A 25,787-nucleotide genomic window follows, 5' to 3' on the forward strand; every position below is an offset into this window, starting at 1 on the left:
GAGATGGCTCAGAGGTTAAGAGCACCGACTGCTCTTCCAGAGGTCCTGAGTTCAATTCCCAGCACCCACATGGTGGCTCACAACCATCTGTAATGAGATCTGGTACCCTCTTCTGTATACAAAATAAATCTAAAAAAAAAAAAAAAAAAAAAAAAAAAAAAAGCTGAATTGACTCAAAAGAGAGCCTAGGTTTAGATCTTAAATTAGGTCTTTGGGCTGTGACCCCTGCTCCTAGTCACTACAGAATCCCATACCACTTCTGCCTCCCCTCTCCTGTTCTTATACACTCGCGCGCACAGACACAGACACACACACACACACACACACACACACACCACAATTGAGATCATTCACATGTGAAACACTTAGGATTCTCACATTTAAGGTTTTTTATTTAACTTGGCTAATCAGGAAACTAGGGACCAGAAAAAATGGACCAAAACTTCGGTTTCTCTCTAGACCAGTGTTCATCCTGTTATACAGTGGAACCCTGCAGGTTTCTCTCTGGATTGTTCTTGCTAACAGAGATTCCTTTCACTAAATTCCTAATGCAAACATTGCTGGTTTCTGTTATGATATTAAATATATACTACATTGTATGGATAGTTTACTGTTTTGTTTTTCTCTCGTTTTTTGAGACAGTCTCCCTATGTAGCCCTGGCTGGTTTGGAATTCACAGGGCAAGCCAGATTGGCCCTGAACTTTCAAAGACACTCCCTTTTCTGCCTCCTGAGTACTGGCCAGGCCCAGGCTACATGCCACTGATTTCTAAGCTTCCCCCTTTTAAAAACCCAGATCCAAATCATTTTGCACCCTACACAGAAGACAAAGGCCCTGTCCAGTGGGCTGAGATGACAGTATTCAACCAGGCAAAGTCAACCCACTAGCTCTTCAAACCCCAGCATAGACACAGAAACCAGGTGAGAGAAGAAGAGATGGAAGAAGAGGAATTCTCCCAATTAAAGAGCTGGATCTGAGAAAGGGGAAAACAAGGCTCCAGGGAAGGACGAAGGAAAAACTGTTAAGGGGCAAGGCTGGAGTAGCAAGCAACTTGGTTCTGTCTACAGTTGCTGCTCTGGCCTTCGTCAGAATAGTACAGAAGAGAAAGTGAAAGCGGAACGCGAAGTCTAACAGGAATCTAGCTCCACTTTCAGCAGACTAGGCTCTTCCCTCCTTCCTCCAGCCCGTCCTCTAACGCCGACCCCAGCCTAAACCGAGGTTGCGCTTCTCCAATGTCCACGTGGGCAGATGGTCCCCGCCCCGCCACCAGGAGGACTTCCGCGTCCTCGCCGCCCCGCCCCCTGGCAGTTCTGCGCACGCGCGGGAGCCATATTCGCCGCGGATGCTTGGCTCTCGGGCTTGGTGCTTCTCCAGCTGAGTACAGCGGCGCTGATCTGCACCCCTCACTGTCTCCCTCCGGTGAGGCTCAGCCCCCCGGGGTCCGCGGGAGCGAAGTCGCTGCCTCCTGGGCGGGGGGGCCGTCTGCGTGGAGATCCCGGCGCAGGCCGGCGGCCGCCGCCGAGGAGCCGTGGGCACGATGACTTTGCACCCGCCTCCTCGGTGACCGGCCTGCCTGCCAGGGACTGGCCCCCGCCGGCCGCCGTCGGGCATCCCCGCGCGGCCTGGACGGCGGGCCCGGGCTCCGGGACCCACCGGGTCGGTGCGAGGGGTGGGGGCAGCTTGCGGCCCTGCGAGCCCGTTCGGGAAAGTGGAGCTGCGGGGACAGTCCAAGCCTTGGGGCGCCGGCGCCCGGCGTGGAGGGGGCTGTGTTCACCGTCTAATCCGAAGCCCGCCGTGGCCTGACTGCTGTGCTCAGGGCCACCTTTCTGTTTCTCCTACGTGTTGGAGTCGACACCCGGCTTGCCCTCAGCCTCTCGTCGGCCTGAGGGCTTTTCTAAAACGTCCGTCAGTTCTTCTGGTCCTTGCGCCCAGTCATTCGACGGAGCCATCATGAGGAAGAGAGAAAGTTCAGTTCTCACCTGAGCACGCAGACCTTTCCAGCCTCGATTCCTAATATCTCATTTTATTTGGCAATATGGGAATTGGACTCTGAGGTGCCATTTTCCCACTAGGGCAGTCTTGCTGTCCTTTGAAGAGGCCCAGGTGTACCACCTCCTCCCACACCCCCAAATTTAGGGCCAAATCAGGTTTAAGCAATTTGTCTCTTATCCGTTGAATTATCCACTTTATTAACCTTTCTCAGCCTGCTCTACTTGGAATGCCCTTCCCTAAATCCTTTCCCAGTTTTTTCCTCTCGACTTGAGGCTTTTCAACTTATTTTTGCCTGATTTACTCTCATTTTCTTTGCTTCTCAAAAACTTCCTTGCTGTCCATCCCCTTTTCCCACCCCCGGTGCCTCTTTCGTGTTACTTTATAATCTGTGTCCCTCTCCTCCGGCTGCTAGATTCTGAGTTCTTCAGACAGACTTGGCTTTCACCTTTATTGTAGTGGTCCAGCATCTAGCATAGTTTCCGACAGTTGTCTGGTGCATAGTGTTAGTTGAATGATGGTGTGGATCAAACGTTTTAAAAAGCAGACAATACTTCTTAAGTTGTGATTTTTTTATTTCAGTGGTCCTATTTTCTTTTCACAGGAGTTACATAAAGTTCAGAAGACATGGTGAGTTCATGACACATTTCGTTTAATTTTTGCCTGTTGAACGCTATGGCTTGTTCGTAGCTAGCAAACTGACACGGGACAAGGGAAGCAGAAACAGGTACGGGGAATGGAATGGTTTCTTCCTTCCTCTGCAGAACTCAGCACCAAAATACAGTTGTAGGGTTTTGGGCTTCCAGATGTTGGCTTACTCCAGTGATAGGCATCACCTCTCTGTTTTTCCTTTGCAGTCTCGAAGATATGACTCCAGGACCACCATATTTTCTCCAGAAGGTAAATTAGAAAAATTAACCTGCTCCAGAGAAAGTTCGTTTTTGTTTTGTTTAAGTACTTTGCTTTTAGTGTGGGGGAACTACACGTGTATTTTGGTGTTAAGTTCATTCTTTTTGTACTTTGAAATAACATGTTGATTACGGCGTCCATCGTTGAACAGTAAAAGTCGGGCTGTTGACTGTACCCTGCTAGTTAGTGTCTGCTGGTTTCTCTTGGATCTGCGGTGTACGATCACAGAAGACCGTTGGTGTTTTGTAGGTCGTTTGTACCAAGTGGAGTATGCCATGGAAGCTATTGGACACGCGGGCACCTGCTTGGGAATTTTAGCCAATGATGGAGTTCTCCTTGCCGCAGAGAGGCGCAACATCCACAAGCTTCTTGACGAAGTCTTTTTTTCTGAAAAAATTTATAAACTTAATGAGTAAGTGAGGTCTTGGGGAAGGGTTTGAGCCATTTCACTTTTCAACACAAGTGGGATTTGTGTATCTGGAAAGGAGTCTTATGTGAGATGGTAGAATTGAAGTGAATAGTGTTTTTTTTTCTTGTGAAAATCTGTGTATTTGCTTTATTTTGCTGGAAACCTCCCTGAAGCCCATTTACTGTATTATGTCTCAGTATGTTCGGTATGTGTGTAATTCACTTCGAGGACAAAGTAGCACTGTGTGGTAATAAAAATATGTACTTACTGGTCCCATGGATTTGGTTTCAAATCCAAGGTCAATCAATACAGGGTATGATGTGCCAATTACTTAACTTCTTAGGGGCTGGGATCCACTTTCGTCTAAGAGTAAAGGTATAGGTATTTAGAAGGCAGTTGAGTTCTGTGTCGGGTTAATTAGCCATCAGAAATACACTCCCTGCATGGGCCTAGTACCTCTCACGGGGCCTTTTGGCACACCAGTTGACATAGTATCTTTCCTCCACAGAGTCACTTCAGACTCTACTCAGCAACTTGTGGGCTTGTGTAGGCATAGTCACAGTGGATATCTAGACTGTAGAGGCAGGGAGAGCTTTGGGGAACAGGCAGAAAAGGGAGTGCATGCCTAGGCAACCTGTGAACTCCCCCACCCTGTGTCCCCCTCACCTCCACACCTGTCAGGCCAGGCATTGAGAGGTACCCCAAAGTGTGGGAGTGGTCTGTCTACCCACAAAGCCTTTTTCTTTGGCTCCTTTGCTTTAGCTACTTACTGTGCCTTTTCTTGCCCTGTTTCCAGAGGGCAGAATAAACATATCTATTGAAGAATTGAGGCAGCATTTGTTTATCATTTATGCTGAATGACATTAGGTAAACTTCTAAGAAGATGATACTTTCGAAGCCTTTTCCCTGAGGGGAGTCCTGTGAAGCAAAATTGGTGAATCCCTAATAGATATAGGTACTTCTTAATACTTAGAAATGTCCTAGCAAGCATCTTTCCCTCTTACATTGTTTTTTTTTTTCCTTCAAGGGACATGGCTTGCAGTGTGGCAGGCATCACATCTGATGCTAACGTGCTGACTAATGAACTAAGGCTCATTGCTCAAAGGTATGCATGGAAGCAGTGTAACACAGCACGTGAGTCAGCTGTCTCAAGGAAAGCTTGCGTTTGCAGAGTTTGAAGTTGTCTTAAAAGTCCATTAATTGAAAAGTGTATTCTTCCTAATCAAACTCATAAAATACTGTGTACACGAGAATGCTAGGATGTTAGTGTTTTTGCCCTCTTCTTCCTCTTGAAATCACAAGTGACCGCTGCATCTACCCCTCCTTTTAAATCACAAGTGACCGCTGCATCTACCCCTCCTTTTAAATCACAAGTGACTGCTGCATCTACCCCTCCTTTTAAATCACAAGTGACCGCTGCATCTACCCCTCCTTTTAAATCACAAGTGACAGCTGCATCTACCCCTCCTTTTAAATCACAAGTGACCGCTGCATCTACCCCTCCTTTTAAATCACAAGTGACCGCTGCATCTACCCCTCCTTTTAAATCACAAGTGACAGCTGCATTTACTCCCATTATTTATATTTATTTTTAGAGGGCATTTCCTTGCTTTGTATATATTTTGAGAAGCCTGTTGATATGTCAATCTCTTTACCTTAGGTATTTATTGCAGTACCAGGAGCCAATTCCATGTGAGCAGTTGGTTACAGCACTGTGCGATATCAAGCAGGCTTACACACAGTTTGGAGGTACTGAGTTCCTTTGGAAATACTCCGAAAACTTAAAGCACTTAATGGGGAATAAACTTTTTGCTTTGTTTTGTTCTGAGTTAAGGTTTTGAGGTTGTTATTTTGTTTTTGTTGGTATTCTTTTGGTTTGGGGGTTTTAATATTCTCTGAGAATTTTTTTTTTTTTTTTTTGGTTTTTCGAGACAGTGTTTTTCTGTGTAGCTTTGTGCCTTTCCTGGAACTCACTTTGTAGTCCAGGCTGGCCTCGAACTCACAAAGATCCGCCTGCCTCTACCTCCCGAGTGCTGGGATGAAAGGCGTGCGCCACCACCGCCCGTATTCTCTGAGAATTTTTTACAATGAATTTTGATAAATTGACTCACCATTTCCTTCAAAATCTGTCCCCCACCTCTGAACCCAGCCAACTTCATGTTCTTTTCTTCCCTCCCCACTTCCATTTTTAAACCCTGCAGTCCAGTTTGTGCTGAACAGGTGCTCTTAGATGTGGGCTGCACTGTAGCGCTGTCTCTGCCGAGGGTCACATCCATAAAGAAAGCTGACTTCCTCTCCCAGCAGCTACCAGTTGCTAGGGACTCCTCAGCTGGAGGTGGGACGTCATGCCCACCTCCCCTCCGTGCTGGGGTTTTGTCTGCTGTGGGTCTCCAAACATACCCAATATGACTTCCAGTTTGATTTTAATGTCTAACTACTAACTTTCATTTCTTTATATCCTGATAGTTGGTAATAATAACATTCAAGGATTAGCAAATTGCATTACATTGTTAAATAAACTGTACAAGTACAATATCTTGAACAAGATTAGAAATATACGTATAGCATTTTCTAACAGTATCAATCTCAATATATATAATTTGTATACAATATACAAAAATCCAATCCAATGTAAAGTATTTAAAACTAGTAATTGTCTTTTAAAAGTAGATTTAATAATCTATCTTTTTAGCTGTATCGTATCTATATCTTTTGTTTACTTTTTAGAGTAAATTCAATAGTCTACCCTCTATTTGGGCAGATTGTCACAATTGCTGCAAGCTCATTTTTGTGGCTGCTCTGGTGTATCTGGAAAACAGTCCTGTCACTCACCACCTCTAGCTCTTACAATATCTCTGTCCCTTCTTCCATGATCCCTGGGCGTTGGAGGAGTGATATAGATGTCCCATTTAGGGCTTAGCACCCTGAAGTCTCTGATTCTCCACACTTCGTGTTGTATGTGAGACATTCACACAGTGTAGCCTAGACTGCCATCCTTGTGCCACAGCCTCCTGAACACTCAGGAACAAATCCGCTTCCACATGTCAACTGGCAGCTTCATCAACAGGATGCTACCCGGCCAAAGTAACATTTTCTAGTCTGGAAACAGATTCTTTGCACAGAATAATGAATTCTGCACTGGCCTTCCGTGTCCTCATTTCCTCCCCAGCCGGAGTCCAGCTCCTAGAGACAGAGGTGGCATTTGTGACTGAGCTTATCTGTGTGGCCAGAACACAAAGCAATTTATGCATGCTTAACTTCACAGACAGGCTTGGGCCACATCCACTGGCAGCTCTAAATTGAGATGGTTGGTTTTTAAATTGAGATTATTGATTTTTTTTTTCTTTGTTAAAGGAAAGCGTCCCTTTGGTGTTTCTTTGCTGTACATTGGCTGGGATAAGCACTACGGCTTTCAGCTCTATCAGAGTGACCCAAGTGGAAATTATGGGGGGTGGAAAGCCACGTGTATTGGAAACAACAGTGCTGTGAGTATCTTTGTGACACTGTAAAGTGCAGGGAAAGGCTAAGAAGACCTGTAATGTTGAAATAGCGATAGTGTAAGAGTTTAACATAGCATTTAATAACAGCAATTTCATGACAGCCTCAACATGAAGGAAACACCTATGATTTCTGGTGCTATATGCTGGAGCTCAATTGATGATATTGTACCTAAGCGCAAGTTTTCAATTATAAGTTGAAATATACTTTTTTTTTTCACGTGTTAATTCACACTTGAACTCTTAAGGATGATTCTCTTGAGACTGAGGCCCCAGGTTAAGGATCCTTCAGAACATTGGTCTCCCTCTTCCCCTTCCCATCTCATGTCAACCTTCCCTGCTGTCAAAAGTTGTTCATACTGGTTGCAAGGTCAATATGAATTCAGGCAGTTGGTCTTCTAGACCAGCCTATATTCCTCCCCCAAATGCACAGATCTGAGGACACTCTGTGGATTCTGGTTTTTAGGCAGCTGTGTCGATGTTGAAACAAGACTACAAAGAAGGAGAAATGACTCTGAAGTCGGCACTTGCTCTCGCTATCAAGGTGCTAAATAAGACGATGGATGTCAGTAAATTGTCAGCTGAGAAAGGTAATCCATGCCCTCCTGGTTTGTCTGACTGAGTGAGGGGATTCATTGAGCAGCTACGGCCGGAGGTCTTCGATGTGTCTTAGGTCATTGAAGCAGCCACCTTAGGTCCGGGACGCTGGGGACTCTATGCTGTTAAATGACTAAACCTTGAATTGTCGTGCCACAGTCCTACACCACAGGGCAGACCTAAGGATTTGAGCCAAAATGTAACTCGATCCGGTACTTCTGGTTGGCCTCGGTCTCACTTTTAGACTGAAGCTGGCCTCAAGCTAGCAGTGATCCCCTGCCTGTGCCTCCAGAGTGCTGGGATCACGGGTGTACATCACATGCCTGATGGAAGCTGCTTTTTAGGTTATTGTTTTGAAAGAAACTTGAAGAGTCCTTTAAAAAGTGTTGCTTTGTTTGGCTGTTCTGGCTTGTGGGTCAGAACAACTGCCTGCCCAGCTTCACTGAGTGACACAATGGTCACTGAGAAAGTTACTGGGTGAAGAAAAGATCTTTAGGTAAAAACGGTAGGCAGTGTATTACAAGATCAAAGGTATTCTGCTCCCATAAAAATGTGGGTGTATCATTAAGAATAAAACATGGGAGAGCAAGGAAAAGGCCAAGACTCGGGGAAAGAGAGAGAGAAAGCCATGGTGACCTCTATTTGCTCGGTACTTCTGCCGCTGACACAAATATGTGTTTGTGTTTTTAGTGGAAATCGCCACACTAACAAGAGAGAATGGGAAGACCGTGATCAGAGTCCTCAAGCAGAAGGAAGTGGAACAGTTGATCAAAAAACATGAGGAGGAAGAAGCTAAAGCTGAGCGGGAGAAGAAGGAAAAAGAACAGAAAGAAAAGGATAAATAGACAAAATCCGCGGCTTTTAACGCTCCTTGGAGGCACAATTCAGTGAGAAGCTGTCCTGGCCTTCCACCCCGGAAAGGGTCTTTGTTGGTTTTTCTTCTTTAACTTGCCCATCGGGGAAATAGGACATACTGAATTGGGTCCTTCTCGTGTCTGTCCAGTTGGATGCTTTATTGTAATGATGGACATCTTTATAGACATCTTAATCTCAACACATAATTTTTTGGAATAAAACTTGGAAAGATTGGTTATGGTGAAGGAGAGATTTCTCTGTAGCAATAATTGTTGGAGATACCATGGTTGGGGCTGGACAGTTAGTTCAGCAATTTAGAGAGCACACAGTACTCTTGCAGACCACCTGAACTGAGCTCCCAGCACCCATATTTGATGAGTCACAGCCACAACTTCATCTTCTGGGGGATACAATGCCCCTGGTGTCTGCACTTATGCACATATTCACACACAGATGCACATAATTAAACATGAGTAAACAAAGGGACCCAGGGTTGCTAGGGTGATTATTGCCTTCTTTTTGTGAGGTATGTATACCGTAGCTTCCCCGGATACCACAAAGTGGGCAGGTTGCCTCCTGTCTCCAGGGGTTGGTTTGAGACTGAAGAGTCAGACTGAGCATGGCCGGAATAGGTGTGTCTGTGTCTGTAAGGAATACTGACAGTGGGACTGAGACTGCCCAGTTAGCAGCCCAGCGGCATAGAGGATGGTGTGGGAGGAGTTAACAGCCTGAGAAGGGGGACCATCAAGGAAGATAGGCCCAGTGAGGCTGAAGGGAGGAGCTCCATTCCTAGACTTTGCTCAACCTGTCCACTGGCGGTTCTGTGACTTGCAGACGTAATGGAGTGCAGTTGCTAAAAATGTAGTTCATGGACTGCCAGCATGCCAGAAATTGGGGCATCACAACCCAGACCTGAATTCAGATCTCGGGAGGTGAAGCCTAGTCCCACCCTGCTGTCCACGTACTGGCATCCTCCTCCACCCAGGGTGCTGAACCTAGACTCCTGGGCGTGGTGAGCTGACAGTCGGGCACAAAGATGCATCCCATCCTGACTTAGCAAGCCGTAGATGGGATTATTGTGCTTGCTAAAGTTGGAGAGGTAAGTTTTGCACTCTAGAATCTCCTGGTTGGCTTTTCAAATGGGCACAAGCTGGGCTCCATACCCAGTAGCTCAACATTTGGCAGGGGACCCAGACATAAGCATGGCTTTAAAAATCCGGGTTATTCCACGGCAGAGGGATGAGAGCCAGTTTCCTTACAGGGCCCCAGTGTTCGTTTTCGTTCATTTTGCTTTTTTTTTTTTTTTTTGAGACAGGGTTTCTCTGTGTAGCCCTGACTGTCCTGTAACTCTGTAGCCCAGGCTGGCCTCAAACTCAAGAGATTTACCTGCCATTGCCTCCTGAGTGCTGGGATTAAAGGCATGTACCTCCCAGCAGGATCCCAGTTTTGTTTTTGTTTTTCAACTCAGGCTTTCTCTGTGTAGCCCTGGCTGGCCTCGAACTCACAGAGATCCTCCTGCCTTTGCCTCCTGAGTGCTGGGATTAAAGGAACGCCACCACTGCCTGGAGTGTTACTTTATTTTTAATGCTCTATGTATATGTATGTGTGTGTGAGCTCACAGAGGTCAGGCATCCAGATCCCCTGAGACGGGGTTACAGGTGGTTGCAAGCTGCTCAACATGAACGCTGGGAACTGACCTCTGTTCCTCAGCAGGTCCGCTCTCTTCACCGCTGAGCCGTCTGTCCAGCCCCCAAGTCGTCTTAATGACTTCTGAAACATTACTGCCTGTTCACACAGCTAATTATCACTTTGGGCCCTGTTAGCTAAAATCAAGTATATATAGTGTATTCATCTGTTTATACCTATTTATACATGTTTCTACTTAAAAGACACCTTTTTTGGGGTGTGTGTACGAACATTAGGGTAAATGTTTTTTTCTCAAGGCACATCATAGCCTTCTTGTGCTTAGGAGTGGTAATAAGCAAGCACTATGCCCAAAGATCATTTTCAACCAAAAATCACTTGTGCATGAAAACATATGATGCAAGATAGGTAGTAAGCTCAGTATGAGAGCTGATGTGAGAAGGTCAAGGGTCACCTTGTTAGACCTCACCTAGGAACATACACCTCAAACTACTCAAAACAGTACACAAACAGTGGTGAAGGCATTGTGTCTTAGGTTTCTATTTGATGATAAAGCACCATGACCAAAAGCAACTTGGGGAGGAAAGGGTTTATTTCATTGTACACTTTCAGGTAACAATCCACTGAAGGAAGTCAGGGCAGGAACCTGGGGCGGGAGCTGATGCAGAGGCCATGGAGGGGTGCTGCTTACCGACTTCTTCCCCCATGGCTTTCTCAGCCTGATTTTCTATAGAACACAGGACCAGCAGTCCAGGGTACCACCACCCATAATGGGCTGGGCCCTCCCACATCAATCACTAAGAAAATGCCCCGGCGGTGGTGGCACATGCCTTTAATCCCAGCATTCGGGAGGCAGAAGCAGAAGCAGGCAGATCTCTGTGAGTTCGAGGCCAGCCTGGGTTACAGAGTGAGTTCCAGGAAAGGCTGCAAAGCTACACAGAGAAACCCTGTCTCAAAAAACCAAAACCAAAACCAAAAAACCCTACCTGGTGGTGGTGGCACACACCTTTAATCCCAGCACTTGGGAGGCAGAGCCAGGCGGATCTCTGTGAGTTCGAGGCCAACCTGGTCTACAGAGTGAGATCCAGGACAGGCACCAAAGCTACACAGAGAAACCCTGTCTCGAAAAACCAGAAGAAGGAGGAGGAGGAGGAGGAGGAGGAGGAGGAGGAGGAGGAGGAGGAGGAGGAGAAGAAGAAGAAGAAGAAAATGCCCAACAGGTTTTCTTACAGTAGCATTTTTTTTCTATTTGAAAGGTTTCCCCTTTTCAAATAACTCTAGCTTGTGTCAAGTTGATTTAAAACTAGCCAGCATACTGGGGTCATAAGTACATATTTGTGAGTAGACAGTCCCCCGAATCTTAATAGGATTGACTATCCATCCTTAAACGATCTTGCTTCAGTCTTGTTACACTTCAAAGTAGAGTCGGTAGAGAAGAGAATCCATAGATTCTCATACATCTTGGCTGCATCTTCATACATCTTGGTTCTATCTCCAGCTTATGCCCAGAATCCAACCAGTTATCACTCTAGGGATCAAGACTGGCCTGCACCGAGACACCATGATCTCTCACTTGGATTGCAGCACCCCAGAACTGGTTTCCTTGCCCCTTAATCAACTGCCTCTGTAAAAGTCCAGTTCTTCCTGCTGGCCTATGAAAGCCCCCTGTACACTGGCCCCTCTGCTGCCTTTTCCGACTGTGTCCCTCTCCACAGTCATCCGAATGAGCTCCTGGCAGTCCTTGGACCCATCAAGCCCTCATCTCATGGTTCATATATTTGCCAGTTCCTCTGCCTTGGAAACATCCCCCCCCCCCTTGTTATCTGTCTCTGCTCCCTCATCTCTATTTTGATGACACGTCTTCTCATTTGGTGCCTACAGAGGAGCAGCCTGCTGTCTGTCTGTCTGTCCCCTGTAACAACACTTCACCAGCTATTGTATTTGTTGTCATCTGGAATACATTTCCAGAGAAAGGACTCTGTTTTCTTTCAGGAGCCACATCCTAGTTCCATAAACAGGAACTGGCGCATTCAGAGAAACAAATAAACACTGCTGAATGAATAAACAGCACCCCTTCTTGATAGGCTGCAAAATTCAGAAAAAACCCTTTTCCATTTAGGGGAGTGGAACCGGTGGGTTTCCCATGTCCTGACCACCCCCGTCACTCCGCAGAAGTTAGGGCACCTCGGAGACTAGCATATAAGAGCCTAGGGTACACTGCCGCCACCTTAGGAACTAGTCTTCAGAGTCTGGGGAGGACAACAGCGGTTTTCAGCACACTCTCTTGAAGTTCTCTGGGAAGTTAAAGGTGGTGGGGGCAGCCGAGGCTGCTCTGTAACTGAGTGTTTTTCCCTGCTTTGGGATTAGCTAGCCTAGAATCTCACCCAGCCTCCTTTTCAGCTGCTCTATGGCATATTTTTATCCCAGTTGCAGGGCTTTCTGGGTCTAGGGTGTTGCCTGATGCATCCCAATTGTAGCCTTAGCTGCCCTCATCCTCACAGGCGCCCTACACCAAGAGTAGCCATTGAATTCTCTCCTCTGGGCAGAACTGGATGGTCCTCACAGGGCACCTCCACCTCAGCAGCCCTCTGACGGAAACAATTAGAGACCCGAAGAGAGCTCAGGTTTAAACTCTGAGTCAAACTTTAAAATCAAAAATCTTGACTTCACTTTAGAGAGTTTCAGATCATGCTTTTAAAAATAGCGATGTGGTGGCAAATTGTGTGCTCCTGTGTATAATTTCACTTCTGGTGTTTTTCTTAATCAGAAATAAGTCTCTGGAATTTCTACAGTCTAGCACTTTGAGAGTTCCATGAAAGCATTTGTGTTAGCAGGAAAAACAAGAAAAAGAAAGAGAGAGAGAAAAAAAATCTCCTTGGTCTGGAGAGGTGATGATGTGGTGGTTAAGAGCACTTGTTGCTCTTGCAGAGAAGCCAGGTTCAATTCCCAGCACCCACATGGGTGGATTATAGCTGCCCATAGCTCTAGTTCCATGAGATCTGACTCCTGGTTTCCGTGGTCACAGCACACACATGGCTCACATGCATACACTCAGGCATGTATCTACATAAAATAAAAAATAAATCTTTTTAAGAAATTTCATACTGGGGGAAACTAAATTACTGAACAAGTACATTTCCGGTTAATTTTTGGCAATGGGGTGTATGTGAATAGGTAATAAATGGGTCCCCAGTTCTTAGTTTGTTGTCTCGGGAACGGCACACACACACACCTAAATCTAGTTCTCCATAGAAGAGAAAAACACTGACTGTGTTCTTCTGACTCGGGTTTAATTTGCCTAAGCTGATACTCTCCAGTTCCATCCCATCCATTTTCCTGCATTTGTCATGATTTCATTTTCCTTTATGGCTGAAAAAAAATCCACTGTGAATATGGAGCACATTTCCCTTATGGAAGTGTGTAAGGCTTGATGGATTTGCGCGGCACCCTTATGCAGGGCCATGCTAATCTTCTTTCTATCACGCCAGCTGTAGAATGCCTGCTACTCCAGTGAGCACCGTTTACAGGTTCTTTCAAGGATACCCCTCTGTTATCTGTGTTACAAATGTTTCCCTATTTTAGTTTATGCATTTTAATTTTATATGCCGATATACAGAAGTAGTTTTTGTTTGCTTATTTAGGCAACACTGTCAATAATTTGAATTTTTTTTTATTATTTTTTGACAGTTTCATACATGTTGTCTTAGTAGGGTTTCTATTGCTATGATGAAACACCAGGACCAAAAAGTAAGTTGGGGAGGAAAGGGTTTATTTGGCTTACACTTGCACATCACTGTTCATCATTCAAGGAAGTCAGGACAGGAACTCAGACAGGGCAGGAACCTGGAGGCAGGACCTGATGTAGAGGCCATGGAGGGGTGCTGCTTACTGACTATTCTTCATGTCTTGCCCAGGCTCCCTTATAGAACCCAGGACCACCAGCCCAGGGATGGACTCATCCACAATAGACTGGGTCCTCCCCATCAATAACTAATTAGGAAAATGTCCTACAGGTTTGCCTACAGCCCAATCTTATGAAGGCATTTTCTTAATTGAGGTTCCCTCCTCTTAAATGACTTTAGCTTGTGTCAAGTTGACACAAAACTAGACAACACACACACACACACACACACACACACACACACACACACACTGAATTTTAGTCATTTGTACTCTCACTGCCTCTCTTTCCCACTTCCTCTGATTTTTCCTGAGAAGTCCCCTTCCTACTTCCGTGTCTCTTTTGTGTGTGTGACCCACTCAGTTTGTGGTGGTTTGATGAGAACGGCCCCCATTGGCTCATACGTTTGAATACTTGGTCCCCAGTTGGTGGAACTGTTTGGGAAGGATTAGGAGGTGTGGGCATGTTGGAGGGGTGTGTTACTGGAAGTAGGCTTTGAAGTTTCAAAGACTTGCCCTGTTCCTACTGTGCTCTCTCTGCCTCATGATTGCAGATCAAGATGTAAGCTCTCCAGCCATTCCTGTCGCCATGGGATGCTCTGTCATCATGGGCTCTAACCCTCTGAATCTATAAGACCCAAATCAAACACTTTCTTTTGTAAGTTGCCTTGGTCATAGTGTCTGCACAGCAACAGAATATTAATCACAGGAGAAGCTGGTACCAGAGACTGAACTATTGCTGTGATAGGCTTGCCCATGTGATTTTTTTTGTTTTTTGTTTTTTTGTTTTTGGAATGTGGAAAATTTTGGGACTTTGGACTAGGAAAGCTGTTGAATTTTATAAACAGAGATCATTGGGCCATCCTAGTAGGAACTTGGAAGACAGTGGTGCTAAGAGCTAGGTGGACTGTGGAGACCCAGTTCAAGAAGTTTCAGAAGGGAACAATATTAGCAATTGGGCTATAGCTCATTCTCATGATATTTTGGCAAAGAATATGACTAGTTTCTGCCCTTGTCCTAAGAATCTACATGCGGCAGATTGAAAAGTAGTATATTTTCTTTGACAGAGGAGTTTCCAAACAGCCTAATATTGACTCTGTTGAGTGGTTATTAGTGATCACTCTTATGCAGGTCTACAAAGAAAAAAGAGCAAGTGGGGCAGAAAGAAATGCACAATGTGCAGTGGAGATAAAGAGCATCAAGAAAATGTGCTGCTGGAGCTGAAAGAGATAAGATTAAAGTGAGCCTGATCCACAGTGGACTAAGAGAGGGTACCCGCAGAGCAAGACCACCCAGCTAAGCTTCCAACTCGAGAAAGGCAGAAGGACTTCCTAAATCCTAAGAGGTAAAGGCAAGTTAAAGCTGCGATTTGAGGGTGTCAGGATTCACCCCACGTTGGCTGTCAGACTTAGCAGCGTCAGCCCTGTGGCTTTAGAGTCATGAAGGATACATGATGAAGGAGTTGAGGAGTCCTCCTTCACAGTTAAAAAGAGCTGCTGAGGCCACCAGGCAATATGTGACAGGGCAGTCCCTGTGAGGTCCAGAGGCTCTGAGAGACCCTGGAGTGGAGCAGATTGCATTGAAGACCCAGGATGTTGGGGTTTCCAGAGCTGTGGGACGTCAACCAAAGAGAGCTGCACCCGAGAGTTGAACCAGCCCAAAAGAGAGAAGTATGTGGCTAAGTGAAGCCAGAAGGGAAGCGCCATCTAAGCTCTTTGACATCAGGCGTGGAGCTGCAGGACAAGGAGTTTGCCCTTGTTTTTGTCCAGTGCTTCCTCACTATGCCCCAATTCTCCCCTTTGGGGATGATAATATATGCTCTGTCCCACTGTATGTTGGCAGCATGTAATTTGCTTTTGATTTTATGGGGAGTTACAGTTAAGAGGTTGCCTTGAGTCTCAGAAGAGACTTTGGACTTTAAAAATGTTGGGACTGGCCAGCAGTGGTGGCTCACATCTTTAATCCCCACACTTGGGAAGCAGAGGCAGACAGATCTCTGAGTTCAAGGCCAGCCTGGTCTATAGGGTGAGTTCCAGGTCAGCCAGGGCTACATAGAGAAACCCCATCTTGAAGAAACAAAACTAAAAAGTTGAGTCTGTGAAAGAATATGAAGACTTTTTAAGTTGGACTAAGTGCATTTTGCATTATGATATGGCCGTGAGCCTGTGGGAGCCAGGGCGTGTAATATGGTGGTTTGAATGAAAAGGGATCATGTTTGGATATTTGGTTCCCAGTTGATGGAGCTGCTTGGGAAAGAGTAGGAGGTGTGACCTTGCAGAAAGTGTGTCACTAGGGGTGGGCTTTGAGGTTTCCCACTCCCAGTGTGCTCCATTCCCAGTGTGCTCTCTGACTCCTGGTTGCAGGTCCAGATGTGACCTCTCAGCTGTTCCTGCCCTCGTGATTTTGATCTGTCATCGTGGATTCTAAGCCTGTGAAAACGTAAACCCAGTTAAATGCTCTCTTTTAGAAGCTGCTCTGGTCATGGCATTTTTAACACCTATACATGTAACCAATACATGGTTTAATTAGTTACTTGCATAAGCATGTGTGACAATCACATTTTTATTTGTTTAAGATATATTTTATTTTATTGATGGCTTGTCCACTTGTATGTATGTTGACCATGTGTGTGCCTGGTGCCCTAGGAGGTCATAAGAGCATATTGGATCCCTTTGAACTGGAGTTACAACTGGTTGTGGGTCACTATGTGGGTGCTGGAAACTGAATTCAGGTCCTCTGAAAGAGAAACAAGTGTTCTTAACCTCTGAGCCACCTCTGGCTGTCCTGGAACTCACTATGTAGACCAAGCTGGCCTCCAACTCACAGAGATCTGCCTGCCTCTGCTTCTCAGGTGCTAGGATTAAAGATGTGTGCCACCACGCCCGACTTCAATCTTTTTTTTTTTTTAATTCTGTGCTATGAACGGGTGAAATGAATCAGTGTGTAAAGGAATTTGCTGCCAGGCCTGACCACCTGCCTGATCCTGGATCCCACATGATGGAAGCAGAGAACTGCCTCTCACAAATTCTCCTTTGACCTCCATATGCATGGTGTGCACATGCACACAAATGAATGTAAGACATATCTAACTGTAGATTTGGGCTGGAGATATAGCTCAGATGGTTTGCTAAACATGGACAAAACCCTGGGTTCGATCCCAACATTGAATAGTACTGAGAGTAGTGCACACAACTATAATTCCGGCATTTGGGAGATGGAGATGGGGGACCAGAAGCTCTTGGTTATCCTATACCACATACAGAGTTCAAGGCCACTGGATATATGAAACCCCCACTTTTAACAGTGTGCACTTCAATCACTTTTGGTATATTCACAGAATTGAATAATAATTATTACCATAGCCAACTTCAGAATGTTTTCCTCACGGCAGAAAGAAACCTTGTGCCCGCCATCCCAAGTCCCTGCCCACCCTGAGCAAATACTAATCTACTGACGGTCTCTACAAAGGTGTTCATTCTAGATATTTCATAGAAATGGAATCATGTACAAGTTTTTATGTGGACATATATTTAATTTATTTAGGAGAACATTCCTAGGTGAAGTTTTGGGTCATATCTTAGTATTAATAATATGTTTATTACATTTTAATTTATGTTGTGTGTGTGGCACATATGCCACAGTGGCCCTCAGAGCTCAGAGGACAGCTTGTGGGAGTCCCTCTCTCTTCCTGCCATGTGAGTCCCAGAGATTTAAGTCAGGTCGTCAGGCCTGGTGACAGCATCTTCACATGCTGAGTCATCTTGTAGGCCCGTCTGGGTTTATTGTCTTATTTTCATTTACTTATTTTTGTTTTTGTTTCTTCCAGACAGAGTCTCTCTACATAGCCCTAACTGTCCTGGATCTCACTTTGTAGACCAGGCTGACCTTGAAGTCACAGAGATCCGCCTGCCTCTGTCACCCAAGTGCTGGGATTCAAGGCGTGTGCCACCATGCCTACCCTGTCTTGGTTTATTTTTAATCCACCCTATACTCATAGTAGGATTACTATGTGTTCCTCTGTTGTTTTTAAAATAGCCAATAAAAATGGGAAATGGCCTGGTTCTTTGGGTGTCTCTACGTTTTGTCAGTTTTTGAAGTAGTTCTCAGCTCTGGAGAGGATTCTGGCTTCCTTTCACACTGGCAGGAGGATCCTTTCTCCAGGCTCCTCCATACCTGGCACTAGAGGAAGCCAAGCCTTTGATTCTGCACTGAAGAACCTTGTGTAACTGAAGGTGTCGTTCAGTGGCAGAACCTTATGTAATGACAGTCTCTGAGAATTTCAGAATCACACAGCAGGGAGAATCCAGGGGACTGTGTCTCCCAAGTCCTGAAGAATAGAATAATTAACTTTTTCTCCAACATAATATTTTTATTGATTATTTGGGAATTTCACATAATGCACCCCATCACACTCACTTTCCTGTCCTCCCAGGCTCACCCCCACCCTTGTGACCTCTCCCCAAAAAGAAGGAGGAGGAGGAGGTGGGAGAGGAGGAGGAGGAAGAGGAGGAGGAGGAGGAGGAGGAGGAGGAGGAGTGTTGTCCATATTCTCACTGGAGCATGGTCAAACTCCCAGTGGCCAGTTCCTTCAAGAAAACTGAGTCCTTCCCCACCCCACCAGAAGCTGTCAACCATGGAGAGCTACACTTCAGCATCTTTATCACAATTTTTAACAGTTCTCTTCAATGACTTCCTGTCTAGACTGTTTCTTTGTGTGTTGGGGCGGGGGTTGGGGGGAGGGTGTCACAGAATCCTTCTATGTCTCTCTCAACTGTGAGTCTGCAGTCACTGAAACCACTGCAAAAGAAGCTTTCTTGCCCTTTACAGTCAGTGGCAGTGTGGAGCATGGACTTCCACATGGTTTCTGTCGACAGCATGGATCACAGACATCAACGTGGGCTCCAGCAGCAGCCTGGCCCATGGACATCAACATGACTTCAGGTGGCAGCACAGACCACGGACATTCATACTGCCCTCCACTGCAGCAGGATCATGGGCAGCAACATGGTCCTCGGCCGCAGCTTGGATCATGGACATCAAGAAGTCTCAGGCCTTGTACATCAACATGCCCCCCTTTGGCAACACGAACCACAGACACTAATGTGGCTGGAGAAGGCAACACAGGCCGTGGGCATCAATGTGGCCTCTGGGGGCAGCACAAACCACAGACATCCGCATAGACCTCTGGCATCTACGTGGCCTGGGGAGGCAGCATGTCCTCCTACTGTAGCACAGACCATGGATGTCAACATGGCCTCTGGGGGCAGCGTGGACCATGGAGGTCTTTTGAGGAGGTCCAATCTAGAAAATGAACCGTTCTGCATCTCAGCCTTCCTGTCACTGATCAGAGCCAGGGTGATCATGTGGCTGGGGAGCGGGTTTCCGCACAGAGCCTGAGTGGGCTCCAGGTCTCTGAACACTACCCTGCTGGTCCTATTTGGCAACAGCATGCTCTCCCATCCGCCACAGCTTCTCCCACACCTGTGACCACCATTGCCTCTCTAACTCTGCCTCTCTCCACCTCACACTTACCACTCTGTCCCTCCATCTTTCCCAGCTCTCCTTCGCATACTTGGTTGTCAGAGTGGCATTGCAAACTGTAGTGTGTCACACAGTATATTTTTTTTGCCCAAACAGCTTTACATGCAAATACTCATTGCCACTTGTCGGTGGTCTGGTTCAAGGTTTCTGGTTTCTGAATCACCGTAAATACTGGGCCATCACCAAGACTCATCTCAGATATCCTGTTATGGCTCAGAGTCAGGGTGATCTCGCAGCTATGCAGGGCATCCTGGGGCAGGTTCCTTGAGAGCTCTAGGCTGCTGCACACTTCCCTGCCCTTGATCCCGGCTGCCCCTTGGCTCACTGGCATGACCTTCGTGCTTGTAGACTGTGGACTGCCCAGAGCTCCCCTCCTCCCAGCAGGGCAAGCATTTGCGACACCTCCATGCTTGGGGTGGCCGGAATAATTAACTTTTTTCCCCCTGATTATAGTGAGAAGACACGATCATTTTGGAAAATACACAATGAATAAACTTTAAATCGCCCATCACATCTTGTCTAGGGATACCCACTGTTAACTCATCTCACTGATCCAGCTTCTTTCCATGCTAAGTAATGATTCTGGCAACCTTCAGCTAACTGTAGGCAGGCTATTTAAAATATAGAATTTTTTCGGAGACAGACAGTGGCTTATTATGTAGCCCTAGCTGGCCTGGAACTCTTTATGTAGACCAAGCTAACCTTGAACTCTATCTCCAGAGTGCCAGGGTTAAAGGTGTGTGTGTGTGCCACCGTACCTGGCCTTAAAGACAGTCTTGAAGGAGAATTTAAAGGACATTTTCTCTTTCTTACTGCTCTTTCCTTATGCTTCCTTAGGAAGTCCTGTTTCTCTACACAACAGTACAGAAGCTGCCATTTGCAGAGCAAACAACATGTGTCAGTTACTTCAAAATCCTTAGCGCTCATTCTCACACGGCCTTGTAATCCAGGAATTAAAACTACAGCGTCCAGTTATTGACAGCCTTCTGGATGCTCAGTGTGTACATACAGTTCTCCTCTGCAACTGAGAAAACCAAAGTTCAAAAAGGTTGAGTGACTTCTGACAAGCCAAGCAATTCCTGGGATGCCATTTCCGGGCAAACTATCAGCCGTGGCTTCATACTCACTCTCTACCCCACTCTTTAACTGCTAGAATGATGGTCTTAATACATAAGCCAGCGCATCTAAACACATCTTAAACACTGTGCTGGCCTTCCACTAGAAAACTGAACACATTTACTGTGATAATTGTGGGTAACCCACTCCCGCTTTTGCCCCAGGTACTCTTTTTTTTGTTGTTGTTTTTGTTTTTTTGTTTTTCAAGACAGGGTTTCTCTGTGTAGCTTTGCGCCTTTCCTGGGACTCACTTGGTAGCCCAGGCTGGCCTCGAACTCACAGAGATCCGCCTGGCTCTGCCTCCCGAGTGCTGGGATTAAAGGCGTGCGCCACCACCTGCCCGGCAGCCCCAGGTACTCTTGAGGAGGGAGAAGTGAGAAATATTTAGATAGAAGGATAGAGGGGAGAGAGACAGAAACACAGGTTAGCTCAGGAGGGCCTGGATCCTTATCCACCGGCCCCTTCTGTCTCTTCTAAACGGATGCCAAGGGGCAGGGCAAAAGACCTCCCCTTGCTAGATCAAAGCATACTGCACATCCAAGTGCAGACCCTTCCAAGCACCTAGTAACCGTGCATGTGGCTAAGCAATCCTCTCATGCAGCTCTTCTGGGTAAAGCAAGCTCAGCTCTCACTAGGAGACCTTTGTGGGCCTGCACAGATAATGAAGCTGAGCCTTCAAACTCCTTGCTCAGCCCCTTCTATAGCCTGGGAAGAACACTGAAATGTATTCTTATGCCCTCGACTTTTCATGAATTTTGCAGAAGTAAAATCCCCTGAGCCAAGTGTGGTGGTGTGCACCAGTCCAAACTATTGAATCTGGAGTTCAAGACCAACCTGTACAATATAGTGAGACATCACTGCTTAAAAAAATAAAACAAAACCTTTTTACATTTATTGTTATTTTTAATTATATATCTGGGGATGTGTGAGGATCTGTGAATTCGAGAGTTCAGGTGCCTGTGGAGTCCCGAAGAGGCGGTCATATCCCTTAGAACTGGACTTAGAAGCAACTGTGAGCCACCCAACAAGGATGCTGGGAACTGAACTTGGGTCCTCTGCAAGAGCAGTATGCAGCAAACCAGTGAGCCGTCATTTCTTCAGGCCCTAAAGTAAAACTTGTAACTACAATTAATAAGTGCACTATTTCTATTCAAACCTTTCCTCCTTTAGGAAGATACTGGAGTGGTCACAGTGAAATGGGATATATTTATTTATAGTTGTTTTCATTTAATGAGGTTGTTATCCATCTCTATGTAAAGTTGGCTCCGAGGACACCAACCTCCCTCACACCCTTGGTGACCATGACAAGAAGAGGCAAGGACTGATGTTGTGTCATGGAGGGCAGCCAAATGGCTCAATGGATAAAAAGCAATTGGCAGACAAGCCTGGTGACCTGAGTCCCATCCATGGAACCTACATAAAGGTAGAGAAAAGAACTGACTCTACAAAGGTATTCTCGGATTGCCCCGCCCCGCATACATGCACAAATATCAAAAGGAAATAAATTTACACACTGTCTTAGTTAGGGTTTCTACTGCTGTGAAGAGACACCAAGACCACAGCAACTCTTATAAAGGAAAACATTTCATTGGAGTGGCTCATTTACAGTTCAGAGGTCCAGTCCATTATTATCATGGTGGGAAGCAAGGCAACATGCGGGCAGACATGGTGCTGGAGAGAGAGTCCTTCCATCCTTGATCCAAATGCAACAGGAAGTGAACTGACTCACTGGGCATGGCTCAAGCATATATGAGACCTCAAAGCCTGCCTTCACAGTGACACACTTCCTCCAACAAGACCACATTTCCTAATAGTGCCACTCCCTTTGAGGGCCATTTTCTTTCAAACCACCACACACACATAACACACACACACACTAACAAGTACACATTAAAAGAAGGCTGTGTCACTGCATGGACACCATCTCTGGGCCCCATCATTGGACATTTATGAATGGTGGGAAGCTCGACATGGATGGAGTTGGAATCCAGTCTGTGGCAGGTGGGTAAAATTATAAGCCAAGAATTCAGTTCTCATCAATGCCAAGAAAAGTATGGGGGCAGGTGAGTAAAGACTATATGGTGTGTCAGGCTGTTAGTCAAACTTTAATTTCCTAGATATTATGATGTTTGTCAGTATTTTTAAAATTTATATTTTTGTTGTTGTTGTTGTTGGGCATGGTGATACATGCCTTTAATCTTAGCACTTGGGAAGCAGAGTCTGGCAGATCTCTGAGTTGAAGGCCAGCATAGTCTACATAGTGAGTTCCAGGACAGCCAGAGCTATATAGTGAGACCCTGTCTTTATTTTATTTTTTTGAGACCCTGTCTTTATAAGAACAACAAAACAAGATTTTCTAATTTGTTGAGTTCTTTTTATTCCATGTAAGTATCCAATTTCACAAGGAATTTTCTGTTTGTATTGTTGTATTTCACTTAAAGAGGACGTGATGATTTATCTTGTCGTCTCGATGGGATTTAGAGTCACTATGGAAACAAGTCTGGAGAATGTCCACAGGAGAGTACTAGGTTAACTGAGGTGGAAAACCCACTGTAAACGTGTGTGGTAGCATTACATGGGCCTGGGTTCTGGACCAAATCAAAAGGAAGGAGTCAGCACTCATTCCTCTCTGCCTCAGGACTGTGGGCACCACGCAACTAGCGGCCTCACGCTCCTGCTGCCGCGATCCGATCCCCTCACACTCCTCCTCCTGCGCTGCGGTCGGTCAGATTGTTACAGGAACAAGGCAGACACCGAGGACCACCCCCAAATAACACACTGCCATGTTAACTGGAACCGTTACCTACTCCCAACTGTCCTCAGACCAGAGCTCCTTCTCTTCGTTCTGACCGACCCTGCGACCATAGATCACCGCTTCCCCTCTCGCCTCCCTCCGATCAAGTGTCTTCCTTTCCCTCTGTCTGGATGCCCCGTGGCCAGCACTGCCTCTGTCTATAGTTCAGGCTCAGGTCACCTTGTCAGAAAGGCATTTTTTACTGCAATCGCTAGTGGACTCTCCTACCCCACCCCACACGTGCACTATTCTCCCCTCAGTCCTTCCCATGCATTTCCTCAGTACTTGTCCCATTTGGACACTATCCTGTTCGTTTCCCCTAGGCAATAAGTCCTGTGAAGACAGAATCATTTTCTGTTTTGCTTTTGTGTCCTCCATGGAATTTGTCATCTAGAGTTGATCCTCAAATGTTGAATGAATGAATGAATGAATGAATGGCTAGAAAGTGAGTGAGTGAATATTCAAACTCAGAGTTATCTGACATCAGAGTAGAGGCTGTACAGTTCCTAATACTCCAAGAAAGTTCTGTATTTTCCGCTATCCCACAGAGTATTGGAAAGAACGATGGATGGATAGACAGACAGGCAGACAGACAGACAGATAGATGGATGAACAGAAGATAGATGATAGATAGATAGATAGATGATAGACAGATATTGTGGTGTGTGTGTGTGTGTGTGTGTGTGTGTGTGTGTGTGTGTGTGTGTGAAGTGTTTTTACTCGGCATCATGAACAACTGAGAAGACCAAAGAAAAGCAAAGATTAAAATAGCCTTCCCCCTATGGTGACTTCAAGAAATTTTCAATTTTCAATAAATAATGAAAAAACACCTCAAATTAATGGGGCATGTTATCAGAAGACCAAGAAAAGAGCCTGTCTTCCATGAGGCAGCTGTGGGACTGGGAATTACCAAATGATTTCCAATTTTAAGATCGTTGGATCAGGTGGCTGAATTAGATTAAAGATAATCAATTCACGGGAACGATTAATGCCATCCATTACCCTAACCTTCCAAGGGAGCCTTTGCTGTTTGATGTTAATTACTATTCCACAGGAAATGAAGCTGGATGGGAAGGGGCCCCTGGCTAAACCGATTAGAAGAGTGGAGAGAGGAGGTTCAAAGCAGGCTAGGGAAGCAGAACATTTGGGTTTTGCTGTACCCTGACTTTTCTGTGAGTGTTACAGTATGAGGTGATGGTAACTCTTCATCATCAGCCTGGCCAGATTAATCACCACCCAGGAGACATCTGAGAGCATCTGTGTGAGCATTTCCAGAGAAGTTTAACTGAGGAGGAAGACTCACCCTACACACGGCTGGCGCCATTCCAGGGACTGGAAGCCAGGGGGGAAAGGGGAAAGCCGCATGAGAACTAACATTCAGCTCTCTCTGTTTCCTGATCTGCCGAAATGTGAGCGAGGTTGGAGTCCCAGCCATGGGTTCTTGCTGCGTGGGGCTGCCTGCAGTCATGCTTTCTCTGCCATTCAGGACTGTATGTCATGGACCTACCTGAATCTTTCCTGAAGTTGCTCCTTGTCTGTATCTGGTAAGAGCGACAAGGAGAGTAACTCATACAGATAGTTTACAAATTACACATGTAAATGAAATCGTTTTAATTCTAACTTTTGTGGCCTTTTGAAGATCAGATTTTAGCAAGTTAAAGGGCCAACCACCAACCCTGGCAACCTGAGTTCAATCCCTCAAACCCAGGTAAAAAGCCAGACTCAGTGGTATGTATTGGAAATCCAGCAACTCATATGCAAGATGGGAGACGGAAATGGTAGAATCAGGCATCGCTGCAAAAACAAGGAGACCCAGCCTCAAAACAAGGAAGAAGGAGAGAAATTCTCCTTCAAAGTTGCCCTCTGGTCTCCACACGTGCTGTGGTGGCACATGTATGCTCACAATCACACAAACGCAGACAAACATAAACAAATACTAAAACAGTAAGTAAATAAATAATTAAATCAATAACATGGGACTACCCTGGGAACAACTAAATTGGCAATCAATTAGATTCATTTAAAACTTTTATTTATTATTGTTTGGGGTGGGGGCGTGTGTGCCAGTGAGCACGTGGAAGTCAGAGGAGAGCTTTGTGGAAGCAGTTCTCTCCTTCCTCTTCCACGTGGGTGTGGCTCCAGGGGTCAAACTTGGGTTCCCAGGCTTGTGCCCTTGCCCACTGAGCCATCTTGCAGACAGCCTTTTATTTTGGACAGGGTCACGTGTAGCCCAGGTTACCTTGAAGCAGTGTGATAACCTTAAGTTCCTAATCCTCTTGGCTACCACATATTAGGATTATAGGAATGCACTACCATGCCTGGTTCAAGGAGTTACACCCTGAGATGGCAGTTCTGGTGAGCAACTGCAAACACCTGGAACATCTGTGGTCACACCTGCAATATAATAGTTACTTTGGATTCACTTTCACATATGAAGTAGTAGCTATAGATGAATGTCCTATCTAGAACAGTAAGACAGAGAAAGAGACAGGCTATACACTTGGTAAGAATATTTAAGCCCTATCCTTTACACAGA

At 45.8% G+C, this 25,787-nt stretch overlaps 1 protein-coding gene and 1 pseudogene across 1 annotated transcript; one reads left to right on the forward strand and one right to left on the reverse strand.

Moving 5' to 3' along the window:
* Nucleotides 1–959: 959 nt before the first annotated feature.
* On the reverse strand, nt 960–1,949 carry LOC131915617 (uncharacterized; annotated as a pseudogene).
* On the forward strand, nt 1,310–8,501 carry Psma4 (proteasome 20S subunit alpha 4). Its single transcript, XM_059267913.1, has 9 exons — nt 1,310–1,419; nt 2,594–2,619; nt 2,847–2,889; nt 3,148–3,310; nt 4,335–4,412; nt 4,968–5,056; nt 6,662–6,792; nt 7,271–7,394; nt 8,092–8,501. The coding sequence occupies exons 2-9, from the start codon at nt 2,617–2,619 to the stop codon at nt 8,244–8,246; spliced, it is 786 nt and encodes a 261-aa protein (XP_059123896.1). The 5' UTR covers nt 1,310–1,419; nt 2,594–2,616; the 3' UTR covers nt 8,247–8,501.
* The last annotated feature ends 17,286 nt before the right edge of the window (nt 8,502–25,787 follow it).

This window comes from Peromyscus eremicus, chromosome 7 (assembly GCF_949786415.1).
Source record: "Peromyscus eremicus chromosome 7, PerEre_H2_v1, whole genome shotgun sequence".
Lineage (NCBI taxonomy): Eukaryota > Metazoa > Chordata > Mammalia > Rodentia > Cricetidae > Peromyscus > Peromyscus eremicus.